Consider the following 14139-nt stretch of genomic DNA (forward strand, 5'->3'; position numbering starts at 1 on the left):
TTTATGGACAAATAGAAATCTGAGGTCAGAAGGTAGAGAAATGCATGCCTAAGTTGACACTGTGAGTGGTAGAGCTGGTACCAAAACTTAGGTCTCTTGACTCCCAACTCATAGACTGCAGAAGGTCAATTGTAGTTTAATCATAATTGTAATGTAATAGGGAGCCGAGCAAGAAGACACAAGGTAGATGAGAACTGAGGTAGCCTTTATTGGGCTCGCCGGCGAGGTTCACTGGTCCTCTAGGAGGGCCGAGGACCTAAAGTCTGGAGATTAGCCAAGAGGCACCCCAGAGGGGATTTTCGGTCTGGTTTGGACTGGGCAGCCCCCATGATCCTGAGGCATGCAGTCCAGAGGCAACGGGAGCGTCCTTCTACTGCCACGCGAAGTGCGGGGTATAGTGGCTTCTGGGGAAGTTGGACATCTCCTAGTCCCTGGTGCTGAGGTCACAAGTGACGGACGGGGGCGGACGGGGGAAGCCGTGACGCAGCTGTGTTTTCGGGCAGGGACTCCCGGAGCCTGCAGGACGGGGGAAAACGTACCCAGCAGTGATCGAATTGAGTCTTGGATTTGGTGAAAGGGCTCCCGGCTGGGAGAGGAGGTCCTGGCTCGGGGAGAGGAGAGCCTGCCCGAACCGGCAGGGGTCTGGGAAGGGGTCTCCTCCCGGGTTTTCGGCACCAATGTAATGTAATGGGGAGCCGAGCAAGAAGACCCGAGGCAGATGAGAACTGAGGTAGCTGAAGTAGCCTTTATTGGGCTTGCGGGCGACGTTCACCGGTCCTCTAGGAGGAGGGCCGAGGAAGTCGCGTGCGGGGCAGGTATCAGGCGCCTTTTATAGGGTGAGGTAGGTGGAGTCTGTAGGTTTCGGTTTCCTGAGTTAGGTGTGGATTTCTGAGGAATGACATGTCCAGGAGTTTGCGCAGAGCGGGGGGTTTTTGGCGGGCGCGGGCTTTTTTCATAAGCTGAAAGTCTTATTAGAAAGTGAAGGGTGGGAAGTCCTAACAAAGGACCTGCCATATCGGGTGATACTGCATGTTGGGTCTAGGTTCCTGCCTAACAATAATCTCAACTAATTGTATGTAACAGTTATAAAAACAAGCTTTTATGAGGGTTCACATTCAGAACTAAACAATGACAAATTGTTTAGTTTTTTTTTTTTTTAAAAAAAACTTGATCATGCATTACTTTGAAAATTCTCTTTGGCTGTAGAATGTGAAGTTTTTAATTTGAATTACGTAAGCATATACTCTCTTTGAAACCATACTTGGGAAGTTTTGAGTTTGTTACAGGGGACTTATTTTTAAATCATTTGCCTCTTGGCTGAAATGAACTGTTACCAGATCCAAATCACCACTTAAAATTGCTTGAAATGTTTGTCAACCTCTTCATTAAAGCCCAAACAGAGCATATATTCAGTGGGCAATTTCAAAGAATCAGCATGAAGTTCAAACATTAGGAAATTAAGGACATCCTATACCCCATTACTTTAATTAATACATGTTGTAAAAATCTAAAAATCAGAAGGATTCAAGGTTTTAAGGCTGTGGATGACTCAGGGACTTGGAAGATTGCCCTTCTTACCTCTAAGGTTGATTGACTGCCTCAAAGCTCCAGAAAATAGAGAGTTAGAGAACTTTTTGTAATCCTAGCACTTTGGGAGGCAGAGGTGGGCAGATCACCTGAGGTCAGGAGTTTGAGACTAGCCTGGCCAACATGGTGAAACCTCGTCTGTACTAAAAATACAAAAATTAGCCAGACGTGGTGGTGCACACTTGTAATCCCAGCTACTTGGGAGGCTAAAGCAGGAGAATCGCTTGAACTGGGGAGGCGAAGGTTGCAGTGAGCCAAGATCGTGCCATTGCACTCCAGCTTGGACAGCAAGAGCAAAACTCTATCTCAAAAGAAGAAAAGAGAGAGCAAGAGAACTTTTTTTGTTTTTCAGTTCTGTTTTTTAGAAAAATGAGTTCTCTTCCTTTGTCCCTGCTTGTTGGTCTTATCTCTCTCCTCCTAAATGGTCTTGAGGATTAAAGTAAACAGTATATTCCTAATTGTGCCAATGTGTATTTCTTCTTTCTGTACCTCAATCTCACGGCAAGTACAAAAGTGAGGACAGATGTGAGCAAAGGAGATAGATTCCTAAATTCAGATTTCCTTTTAACACACCAAGGTCATTCTCTGATTAGCTTTTTGGTAAAAGTGCTTAGAAAGCTGAACTACTACGTGGTAGTGATGAAAATCAACCTTAGTGACCCTTAATATGTAAGAAAGCTTTGAAACTGTCACCGGGGGTATTTTAGACTAAATGAGAGAAAAATCTGTTTGCTTTACAAAGCTAGTTAAAACAGTATGTGGCAGATGGGGCAGCATTAAAGATTCTTCTAATGATCATTAATTAGGATAGGCACCTCAACAAGTATATGGCCTCTCAAGGACTACTTCTGATTGATATTTAGAATTAGTTTGGTTAGAAGTAACGATGTAATTTTTAAAACACAGAGGTTTATTATTTTTTTTGGAGACAGGAGTTTCACTCTTGTTGCCCAGGCTGGAGTGCAATGGCACGATCTTGGCTCACAGCAACCTCCGCCTCCCAGGTTCCAGTGATTCTGCTTCATCATCCCAAGTAGCTAGGATGACAGGCATCCACATCCATGCCTGGCTAATGTTTTGTATTTTTAGTAGAGACAGGTTTTCACCATGTTGGCCAGGCTGCTCTCGAACTCCTGACCTCAGGTGATCTGCCTGCCTCGGCCTCCCAAAGTGCTGGGATTACAGGTGTGAGCTACTGTGCCCAGCCAAAAAATACAGATCTTTAAAGTCAGCAGTGGATTAATACTTGGGATGTATATAGTAATAGAATCATTAGGGGATTTGGTAATGAAAATATTTTTACCCAAGAATATGTACAGTACTCAAGAATAAGAAACTAGGAAGTCTTAGAGTAATTCTGGAACTAAGTGAATGTAGAAAATAAGTAACCCAAGGTTTCACTGAAGACAGTTTTTCCTTAAAGGCCATTTACTTACCCAAAAACAGTCAGGGCCACATGTTTAGTAATGAAATAAAGGCATTCTTTGACATATAGGAGATATTTTCCTCATACTTTGAAGTATAGAAATGTGTGTGCCAACAGCCACAGCTAGTAAAAGGGCTAAAGATTGTTATATGTTAGCTGGATGTGGTGGCACATGCCTGTAGTCCCAGCTACTTGGGAGGCTGAGGTGGGAGGATTGGTAGAGCCCAGGAGGTGGAGGTCGCAGTGAGCTGAGATCATGCCACTGCACTCCAGCCTAGGTGACAAAGCAAGATCTTGTCTCAAAAAAAAAAAAAAATTATATAATTTAGGAGGTACCACAATCTGTTGAGTATAAACTTTGAAAAATTGTTTAAAAGTTAATGAAAACATTGGTATATCCAAAGTTTAGTATACCAATACTGTAGCTCACCTGCTATAGTATATTGCCTGAGTTTCTGTCCCTGTCTTGCTTCTCTATTCCTCCTTTATCTCCCAAATACTTGACTCGTTGTACTTAACTCCTTGTCTCAGAGTCTACTTCTGTGGGGAGGCCAAATGAAGATAGGCTATCATTGTTTTCTGTAGAATTTCCTGTCATCTGATATGGCAGCTTGCATCCTCATGGTGTCATTTTACAAAATGTTTCTCCGTAGCCAGTGTTTCTTATGCACTAGCTTCTTGGACTTGATTAGATTGAGATAATGTTCAAATTGGTTGTTGTTAAGAATATTTACAAGTGGTGCTTTCTGTTTTATATTTGCATCCCATCAAGAAGCAGAATACTTGGTTGTCCCACTTTTAGTGATGTTAAAAGATTGTTCAGTAACAGTGTAGATACACATTCATTCTGCACTAAAATTAATTCAAAGCTTCATGAAAGCCCAGGCAAAAAGAGAGTACTGACATACAAGTAATCTCATGGTTTAATGCCCAGCAGTTATCTTCTTTAGAGAGTATATAATGACTTTGCAGGAATTGTGGATGACTCTTAAAATATTTGAATAAGAGAACCTTCTTTCTCTCTCTTAATTTTAATGTAGAAAATGAAGTTCATAAGATTAATGTAACCATGTACAAATTACGTTTTTCACAGTGTCTAGCATGTTGACACTGTGGTGACTCAGTGAAATATTTGTGGAATGGGTAAGTGAACAAAAGATGTATGTACCGACGTGTATGTAGATTCTCTTAAGGTAACATTCTCTCATCAAGTATCCTGGGTAAGAATTACAGTGCAGCACAAAGTAGAATGGTCACAATTCTTTTTTTTTTTTTTTTTTTTTTTTGAGACGGAGTCTCGCTCTGTTCCCCTGGCTGGAGTGCAGTGGCGCGATCTCGGCTCACTGCAAGCTCCGCCTCCCAGGTTCCTGCCATTCTCCTGCCTCAGCCTCCCAAGTAGCTGGGACTACAGGCACCCGCCACTGCGCCCGGCTAATTTTTTTTGTATTTTTAGTAGAGACGGGGTTTCACCGTGGTCTCGAACTCCTGACCTTGTGATCCGCCCGCCTCGGCCTCCCAAAGTGCTGGGATTACAGGCGTGAGCCACCGCGCCCAGCCCGGTCACAATTCTTATCTTGACTTCTCTTCAATTCCCATGCTTTGTTAGTACTGCCATTGCTAGAAGTTTGAGTTTTAGAAGAGCAAAATATGGTGATTTTAAGAGAATAATTTTTTCCACACATTGAGAAGTTCACCCCCAGCTCTGAAAAGCTTTTTATAACAAAAATATCCTCTTCGAAGGTCAGAGAAAAATACATTGTCTATTCCAGGTAAATTAGTTAATCTCAATTTTAAATACACTGAAGAACGAAACACAGATAACATCAGTTTTTAATGGAAATTCATGCATGATCAAATAACTAAAATTCAAGAAAAAGTATGAATTGCAACAGATTTTGTTTCTTTTTATTTGTCCATGATTGTTTTTATTGGCAGGATTTGAGATTAAGGGTTTGTATTATCTATATTTGAACTTTTTGGGGGTATGGTATTTGTTTTCTCAAATTTCTGCATCATTTTTTGACTTATTTAATGAAGAAATCTTATAATTCTTCTAGTATTTCTTTATAAATGCAGATTGGTTCTCACATGATCAAGATGGGTTGCACCGATGCTATAGTAAGGTTGTACTGCTGAACAATTTAAGGGTTAAAGTAGCTTCCCAGTGTTATTCTATATTTAGTCCTATTTTTCCCCTCTCTTTGAACTTCTAGTTCATTATAATGCTTCTGGGAATGTGAATAGTGTGAGATGTGCCTTGATTGATACCCAACTTCAAGGCCCTTATAGTTCCTGTCAGCCTCAACTTCTTTTCTCCAGGGACATTTCAACATCTCCTGCTCCTTGAAGCCAACTGGAAACCTTTATACTTCTCTTGCCTGCCAGCTTAATGCAAAACTGAAAGTAAGAGTGGACTGATTGGAGTCAGAGAAGTGGCCCCCAGGGAGGAGAAGCAGCCTAGGTCTCAGGGCATTGGGACTTGGCAGATGGTAGGCTGACTTGTCAATCTAGATTAGAAATGGAAGATAACTGTTGTCTGGTCCATTGCTTGTTTTTTGCTATAGGAGAGACATAGTTTGTAAAGAAAGGGCTCTGAGAATCTCCCAACAGAAAGGCAAGTCAGTGAAAGATTTAGCAAAAATACACTAAGCTATTGCAGCAGAATGCCTAGCAGATGTACTGCCAACTGAGAACAGTAATGCCACAGGGAAAGAAATATCCCCTATCGAAGCTTCTATTTTATGACAGTGATTTCATGCAGAAATATCTGTTTAAGCTATTTTTTTTGAGCAGAAGACAGTATACTTTAAAAAATTAACATCTATGTACATCTCTGATAGGTTATAGATTCATTCTACATTTTTCTAAAAGCACAGCAATTTGCATGTCAATGCATTGTCACAGATGAGTCTTACTTGTACTGGTGTTCATATTTGAGGATCAAAAACATCGTACAGAGTTTAAAATGAATTTACACGCTTGCTCCTAGAGTAAAAAAAATTTCTTTCCAAAACAGTGTTCCTGAACTTTAGTGTGCATAGGAATCAACTGGGCATCTTACTGGAATGGAGCTTCTCATTCAGTAGGTCTGGAGTGGGACCTAGTATTCTCTATTTCTCACAAGCTCATAGGTGATACCAGTGTGGCAGTTTCAGAGACCACACTTGAAATATCAAGGTTTTAAGATATTGAGCTTTAAATAAACAAACTCACTAGAAATACTTCTTGTTTTCTAAACTCATTTACTAGGATATTCTAAGAAATTACACTTGACGCCTAGCTAATGCTTCTATGAATTAGAAATCTTATTAACAGAAGTAGTATTTGATAACCTGTTTTACCTGATGTTTTATTAGCTTCTAGTCCTGAAAGTCTCAAATCATTTATTTTCATGACTGAATTAACAACCTCAAATTATAATACCATACAAGAAGTGTCAAATTTTTATCCACTAATGTAATATAACTCTTCTTCTGTTTTGTGGTAGTTTATGGATGATTTGCTTTCTTCTACTGCCCAGCTTTATTAGGGTATAATTGACAAAAATTGTGTATATTTATGATGTACAATGAGGTATTTTGATATGTGTATATATTGTTAAATGATTACATCAAGCTAATTACCATATCTATCACCTCACATATTTTTTTTTGTTGTGAGAATATTTATTATAGAATCTCTTAGCAGTTTTCAAGTATATAGTACAGTAACGCATGGCTTGATGATGGGGATATGTTCTGAGAAATGTGTCATGAGGTAATTTCGTCATTGTGCAAATGTTATAGAATATACTTACACAAACCTAGATGGTATGGCCTAGTACACATCTGGGCTATATGGAATAGCCTATTACTCTTAGGCTACTTGTATAGTATGTTACTAAATATTGTAGACAATTGTAATACAATGGTATTTGTGTATCTAAATGTAGAAAAGACACAGTAAAAATATAGTATAAAAGATAAAAAAGTTATATACATGTATAGGGCACTTAACATGAATGAAACTTGCAGGACTGGAAGTTGCTGTGGGTGAGTCAGTGAGTGATGAGTGAATGAGAAGGCCTAGGTTATTACTGTACATTACTGTAGCCTTTATAAACTTAGGTAATACTAAACTTATTTTAAAATATCTTTTTTCTTTAATACTAAATTAACTTTAGCTTACTGTAACTTTTTAACTATATGTTTTAATTTTTAACTTCTGACTCTTTTATAATAATATGGAGGTTAAAATACCAGCACATTACATAGCTGTACAAAAGCATCTTTCTTTATAACCTCATTCTGTTTGCTTTTTTTTATTAAAATATTTTTTTCTTTTTAGCTTTTTTGTTGAAAACCAAGACAAAAACACACACATTAGCCTAGACCTACATAGGGTCAGGATTATCAAGACGTCAAGAGGCTCCAGGAATTTTTCAGCTTCATTATAATCTTATGGGACCACTGTCATATATGTAGCCTCTCATTAACCAAAACATTGTTATGCAGTGTAACGGTATGTGCTGAAGTGTCTGGAAATCGTACCAAAGAACAGCTGGGGGAATCAGAAGAAATTACTAGGGGTTTATGGTAACTGTTAAGTAGTGATGAAGAGGGGTTTCTGCAATAGGTGGGAAGATCCTTTGTGAGATTCCTTCTAAGTCTGTGACTCATCACCAAGTGGTGTGCTTTTTGCTATTGTATAATTAAAACCAAATTATAGTATAGACTTTATTTTTATTTGATAACCTCATTTTCCTCAAACATATTAAAATGTTTGTTCTCAATTTCCATTTCGGGACCTTTTCCTCCTACTTCTCATATCCAATATCGTCTCTCTAAATTCTTAGTGTGTTAACATCATCTACCTATTCATCCATCTAGTCATTCATTTAGTTCATATTTGAATGTTTCTTGTGTACAAACAGGGTACAGTGATCTGTGGGATACAAAATTGAATAAAGTGGTCTCTACTTTCAAAGTACTCCCAGTCTGTTGGAGGAAGTAAGACATCAGCACAAATAAGTGATTTAAGGATGGAATTAATGTGTTTCTTTAAGACAGAATAATTACACCCTATAGAAAGTGCTCTCAGTTTTCAGAGCGAGGAGGGATCCAAATTTTTAATAACCATCTAACGGAAGAAAATATTCTTTCCTTGCTGAAGAAGCTCCTGTTATTGAAAGCTAGCCTTTCAGTTTTATTAGTCTTTTAAGTGCATTTGGGTATGGTATTTGCCATTTTACTCGTATGCCTTTTTATATAAGATCCCGTCACTAGGCTGAAATGTAATAGTTGATATAGTAAATGCATGGAGGACTTATCTAATGAATTATGGGAGATGATTAAAGATGCCACTCTGCTCTGCATTCTTGGCAAGAAAATGAGCTAATAAACTGGAAAGAATGACCAAGTTGTAAAATACTTCCTAAGTTCATATCTGTATATTTGTATATGTTGTCTAAATATTTCATCATTAGAGACTATATTCTTCATAACTATTGAGATCTATGAAAATTTCCATATGTTTTTGTTTTTAACATAAATTTAGAAGTTTTATTCAAGTCTAAATTGAAAAAAATATTAATGATCCCTATCAAAAGCTTTATGGTCTGGAGTTATACTTTATTTTACTTAAGCACTATAGCATTTGACACATGAAGATGTTTTCCTGGGAGAATCTTGTTGCTGCCCAGGGCTGACATGAAAAGAAACAATTTGTCAGACTAGTGGAGCTTACTAACAGTTCAAATAAACAACATGTTTTTCCCTTCATACTGCATATTAATAGAAATGTTAATGATAAGCTAACAGGAAAATGCCTCCTTTACACCCTACAGGGAGCAGAGATTACTGGGTCAGAGAGTTTTCTTGCGTTGGGCCCTCTTAACAAACACAACTGTTAGCAAAATACCAATCTTACCACTTGCATATTTATTAGCACAGTGTGTTTAAAGTAACAGTTATCTATTTAATACAGCCAAATTGATCATTGCCTCATTTTTGCCATTACTTAGCATGTAAATGTTTTTCCCATGTAAGTGTTTCAAGATAAAATGCTATTTTCCTGTCTTTCTCTTTTTTTTTTTTTTTTTTTTTTTTGTGTGTGTGTGAGACAGGGTCTGTTCTGTCATCTAGGCTGGAGTACAGTGGCACAATCATAGCTCACTGCAAACTCGAACTTCTGGGTTCAAGTGATCCAGTGGCCTTAGCCTCCCCAGTAGCTAGGAATGCAGGCATGTGCCACCATGCCTGGCTAATTTTTAAAGTGTTTTTGTAGAGACAAGGTCTTGCTATGTTGCCTAGGCTGGTCTTGAACTTCTGGCCTCAAGGGGTCCTCCTGCCTTGGCCTCCCGAAGTGCTGGAATTATAGGCATGAGCCACTGTGCCCAGCTAGTAAAAAACTATTAACTTTAGATTTTAAACATATATTCATTCTCTCTACATATTTTGATAGATGATAATTAACTCTTCAAAAATATTTCAGAATAACCAAAAGAGTAGATTTGGAGCCCAACACAAAGAAATGATAGATGTTTGAGCAATGGATATCCCACTTACCCAGATTTGAGGCAGCACACACCATGCTCTATGCATTTGTGCCCTCAGTACCTAGTAGACACTGTAAATATTATTGAATTATTTAATGACTTGACTTTGATAATGCCAACTTCATTGTTCTATGATAATATTTTTCTGCCTTCTTGAGTTTTTCTTTAGCACACAAGTGTAAAATCTTGCTGTTACCAATATTATTGGGATCCACAGTTATGTAGAACTGGTCAGATACTTATGAAGGCAGGATCTGTTATGAAGACATTGATAATGTAGAGTAGAAAAGATTTCTTACCCATCTCTAGGTCATATCTGAGACTCCTATAATAAAAGGTAGACTAACAAGAGAAAAGCATACAAATTTATTTAATATAAGTTTTACATGACATGGGAGCCTTCAGAAATTACAACCCAAAGAAGTGGGAAAAACTTTAAAAATTCATAGGTTGATGAAGAGTGAATGGTTGTACAGACATACGACTGGACAAAGCGGTTATGATCTAATAGTAATAAACTGAGGGAACTGTTAGTTCAGATTCTTCTTGGCATCTCTGTGTCCTCAGAGATTGGGATATTCCTTTTCTCAGGGTCTAGAGGATATGTCTCTTAGGGGGAGTCTTAAGACCTACTTTAGAGAAATGTCAGAGAATTATTTTATGACCTGTTTAGGGGAGAAGGGCAGGAGAAGGTCAGGGAGACCTTTTTGCTTCTGTTTCCTCAAATGCCAATGTGCTGTATTTTGGTGTAATGTGTCCTAAACCCCATCAGTAGTAACTAATGACTAGTGAGGGAAGTCTGATCTTTACAGTTAATGTTTGAGGCACTGAAAATAATGAAATTAGTTTTATAAGTCAAATATTTAGAGATTTGCAATTATTTAGCCTACTTTTAGGAGAGTATAATTTATTGGTTGCTAACAGACATGATAGTTATTGGCTACACCGTTACAATAATTTAAAAATAAGACTTAGTGTTATCCTTAGGCCTTTCCTAAGAAAAGAATAAGTCTATAGAAATGTATATAATATATAATTATATATAATACATTATTAATATTATATAATAATTTATATATAATATACATATATATATGATTTCACCATATTGGCCAGGATGGAGAGTCTCAATCTCTTGACCTCATGATCTGCCCGCCTTGGCCTCACAAAGTTCTAGGATTACAGGCATGAGCCACCGCACCCAGCCCAGAAATATTTTTAAAATTTAGCTGGGCTTATTTATATACTAGCATCATTGTATCTCTTTATAGCATTTAGATTGAATTGTTGGTGAATTATAAAAGTTTTAAGTCTGTTGTAAGTGCTGAAGTATTCAGGAAATGGGTGGGCAAAGGAATAGTCTTCAGCACTTTGATGAGAGCCTGACGTTAGTTGTCATTCAGTAAAAAGCAGTGATTTAGTAAGTCAATTTCCATACACAAACTCTATTTCAAACAAAAAACTCTCCAGGCAGCAAACACCAAGTGATTAAAGTTGGAAACTAAAAATAAAATACACTAAATTTTACTTTTTAAAATAAGTAAACGTTTAGTTTAGTTTAAAATTTTAAATTTTAAATTTTAAAAACGCTAGTTTAGTTTAAAATTTTATATTTTCTTTGTTTTGCAGATGGCTAAGATTTTCTTTGATAAACTTGAATTTTGGATTTCAGGTTCATTAAAGTGCAAAAACATTCTTATTTTCTTTTTAATAGCCTCTCATGTAACACATTGTTATCACCAATAAGTGAAAATTATACAGGAAGGGCTTTTGGTTTACAACTTGCAAAAGTCTTTCTTGCATTCTTCATTATTTTCTTCTGTCTTAGAAACACGGCAGGATAGAATCAGCAGACTTAGCGTTGGTTTTTATATTTATACTTGAAACACTGATAATCTCACACATTTTTTCTTGTGGCGCTAAAGTTCTTGAAAGTATTAATTTGAAAAGATATGTATATTCTCAGTTTTTCTAATTCCTTAGAAGCTATTTTGTATATTTGCAAGTATAGAAAGTTTTATTTGATCAATTTCTAGGTTTGAGAAGCTAGTATTTCTCCTATTTCATTTATCTAGTGAAAGATTAGATAATAAAGATTCAATTCAGTTGATATATAATTTTCTAAGGAACAAGTGGAATCAACTTTATTTATTTTTAGACTTTCCGCTTTTACGTATTTGCCTTTTGTGGACACATTTATTAATTTCTCATTTTTTAAATTTTCAGGTAACTTGGGTTTTTACTCCTGTAACAACTGAAATAACAAGTCTTGATACAGAGAATATAGATGAAATTTTAAGTAAGTACCTCAATATTTTTTAAGTGTACTCTTCTCTATAGAGAGTTAGTTTACAACTCTCTCTCTAAAAAAAAACACACAATAAAATCGCAGCTAGCACAGATCAAGAGCTGGCATTCTGATTAATTCCATGACTTTCTGAATTATCAAAGCACTTTTGGTTACTTTTCGTCTTTTTTATTTCTTTGACTTGATGTAGATACCATTCTTAACAATTCATGAAATGTTTTGATAATCCTACTTAGAGACCAATAGTTCTCGCTGTACAGTACTAAATGTTAATGACCTTGGGACACAGTCTAGACTTTTTTTTCTTTTTTCCCTTTAATTAGATCGCCTACTCTGATCTCTTTTATTGTTATTGGTCCAGTTAAGTTCGGTACTATTTTTATTTTTTGTTTTAGAGAAAGGGTCTTGCTTTGTCACCCAGACTGGAGTGCAGTAACATGATAATATTATAGCTCTCTTCAGCCTTGACCTCCTGGGCTCAAGCAATCCTCTTTCCTCAACCTTCCAAGTTAGCTAGGACTACAGGTGTGCTCCACTGCACCTAGCTAATTTTAAATTTTTCTTGTAGAGACATGGTCTCGCTATGTTGCCCAGGCTGGTCTCGAACTCCTGGCCTCAAGCAGTCCTCTCATCTTGACCTCCCAAAGTGCTGGGATTACAGGCATGAGCCACCACACTTGGCCTGATAAGTTTTTTGCTGAATGGTTTGTTTGCTGACAATGTGGTTATGGATATAATTAACTTGAGAAACCATTTCTTGTTTTTTAAAAATAGTAAAGGAAAACTGAAGATGTGGTTGATAGAAAATAATAACTTAGGAGCTTTAAGAAAATGTACAGTGTGCATAAATAATTTCTTTTTTTAACCATCCATCTTACGCATGTAATAGAGGCAAAAGGAGTTACAACATTCATTGAGTGTAATATATTATGTTCCTGGAACTTTAAATGCTAAAAGTCTATTCCTGTCTTATGGAGTCTCTTTAGAGGAGTGGTTCCATAAACTTTAGCACGTATCAGAATCACCTGGAACACTTTTTAATATCTATACTGCTAGGAAACTGCTAGACCCCTACCTAAGGATTTGCATGTCTGTGAGTTCCCAGGTGATGTTGGTGTTTCTGGTCCAGGAACCACAGTTTGTGAATCATTGCTTTAGAGCAAATAAGCAAGTATATAAAAAGTAACTTGATGGTAAAAAGGAAAGAAAGGAATTGAAACTCACATATCATTCTCACTTCTGTCATCTTTCAAATTCTAGAATATCTTTGTTTTTTTCATGAGTGCTTGAGGAGTTTAAGTTTCTCTGAATTAGGGTTAGGCAAAAAGCGCTACATCTTTCTCATGTCTTTACATCCTGATATGCAAATGATGCTGTTATTTTTGTAGGAGGGAATAACTGTTAAATGGATAGGAACCAAAAACTTGGCGTCTTGTGCAACACTGTTAGTTGTAGATTACTTGTTGCAACTAGGTGGGATATGTGAGGTTTAGAAATAACTTAGTTATACAGGTCTTTTCTGTGATGTGGGATTTTGTTTGCAGAACTAATTCTCAGTTGTGAATATGGAAGATCAAAAAATAAAATACAGATCATTCCACTTTACTTTTTATGATAGTAGCTTACTTGCCTTATCTCGGCTTAATTTCCCATTTGCTTTAAATTATTTAAGATGCAATGAACGGAGCCCGGTGTGATGGCTTATGCCTGTAATCCCAGCACTTTGGAAGGTTAAGGTGGGAGGTTGCTTGAGGCCAGGAGTTCAAGACCAGCCTGGGCAATATAACCAGATCCTGTCTCTACAAAAAAATTCGAAAATTAGCCAGGTGAGGCCGAGGTGGGCGGATCACAAGGTCAGGAGATCGAGACCATCCTGGCTAACATGGTGAAACCCCGTCTCTACTAAAAATACAAAAAAAATTAGCCAGGCGTGGTGGCAGGCGCTTGTAGTCCCAGCCACTCGGGAGGCTGAGGCAGGAGAATGGTGTGAACCCGGGAGGCAGAGCTTGCAGTGAGCCGAGATCACGCCACTGCACTCCAACCTGGGCAACAGAGTGAGACTCTGTCTCAAAAAAAAAAAAAAAAGGCCAGGCGCGGTGGCTCATGCCTGTAATCCCAGCACTTTGGGAGGCTGTGGCGGGCGGATCATAAGGTCAGGAGATCGAGACCACGGTGAAACCCCATCTCTACTAAAAATACAAAAAATTAGCTGGGCGCGGTGGCGGGCGCCTGTAGTCCCAACTACTGGGGAGGCTGAGGCAGGAGAATGGCGTGAACCCGGGA

At 37.7% G+C, this 14139-nt stretch overlaps 1 protein-coding gene across 3 annotated transcripts in view; it reads left to right on the forward strand.

Moving 5' to 3' along the window:
* Nucleotides 1–14139, forward strand: part of ERP44 (endoplasmic reticulum protein 44) — a 117149-nt gene that overhangs the window by 26905 nt on the left and 76105 nt on the right. For all 3 annotated transcript variants that reach the window (XR_003115956.1, XM_025359935.1, XM_025359936.1), the window contains exon 2: nt 11775–11847. Coding sequence is in view for 2 of the 3 variants with exons in the window: in XM_025359935.1 (XP_025215720.1) it covers nt 11775–11847 (73 nt within the window). In the remaining variant the exon portion in view is untranslated. The remainder of the gene's footprint in view (nt 1–11774; nt 11848–14139) is intronic.

The sequence above is a fragment of the Theropithecus gelada genome, chromosome 15 (assembly GCF_003255815.1).
Source record: "Theropithecus gelada isolate Dixy chromosome 15, Tgel_1.0, whole genome shotgun sequence".
Taxonomy (NCBI): Eukaryota; Metazoa; Chordata; class Mammalia; order Primates; family Cercopithecidae; genus Theropithecus; species Theropithecus gelada.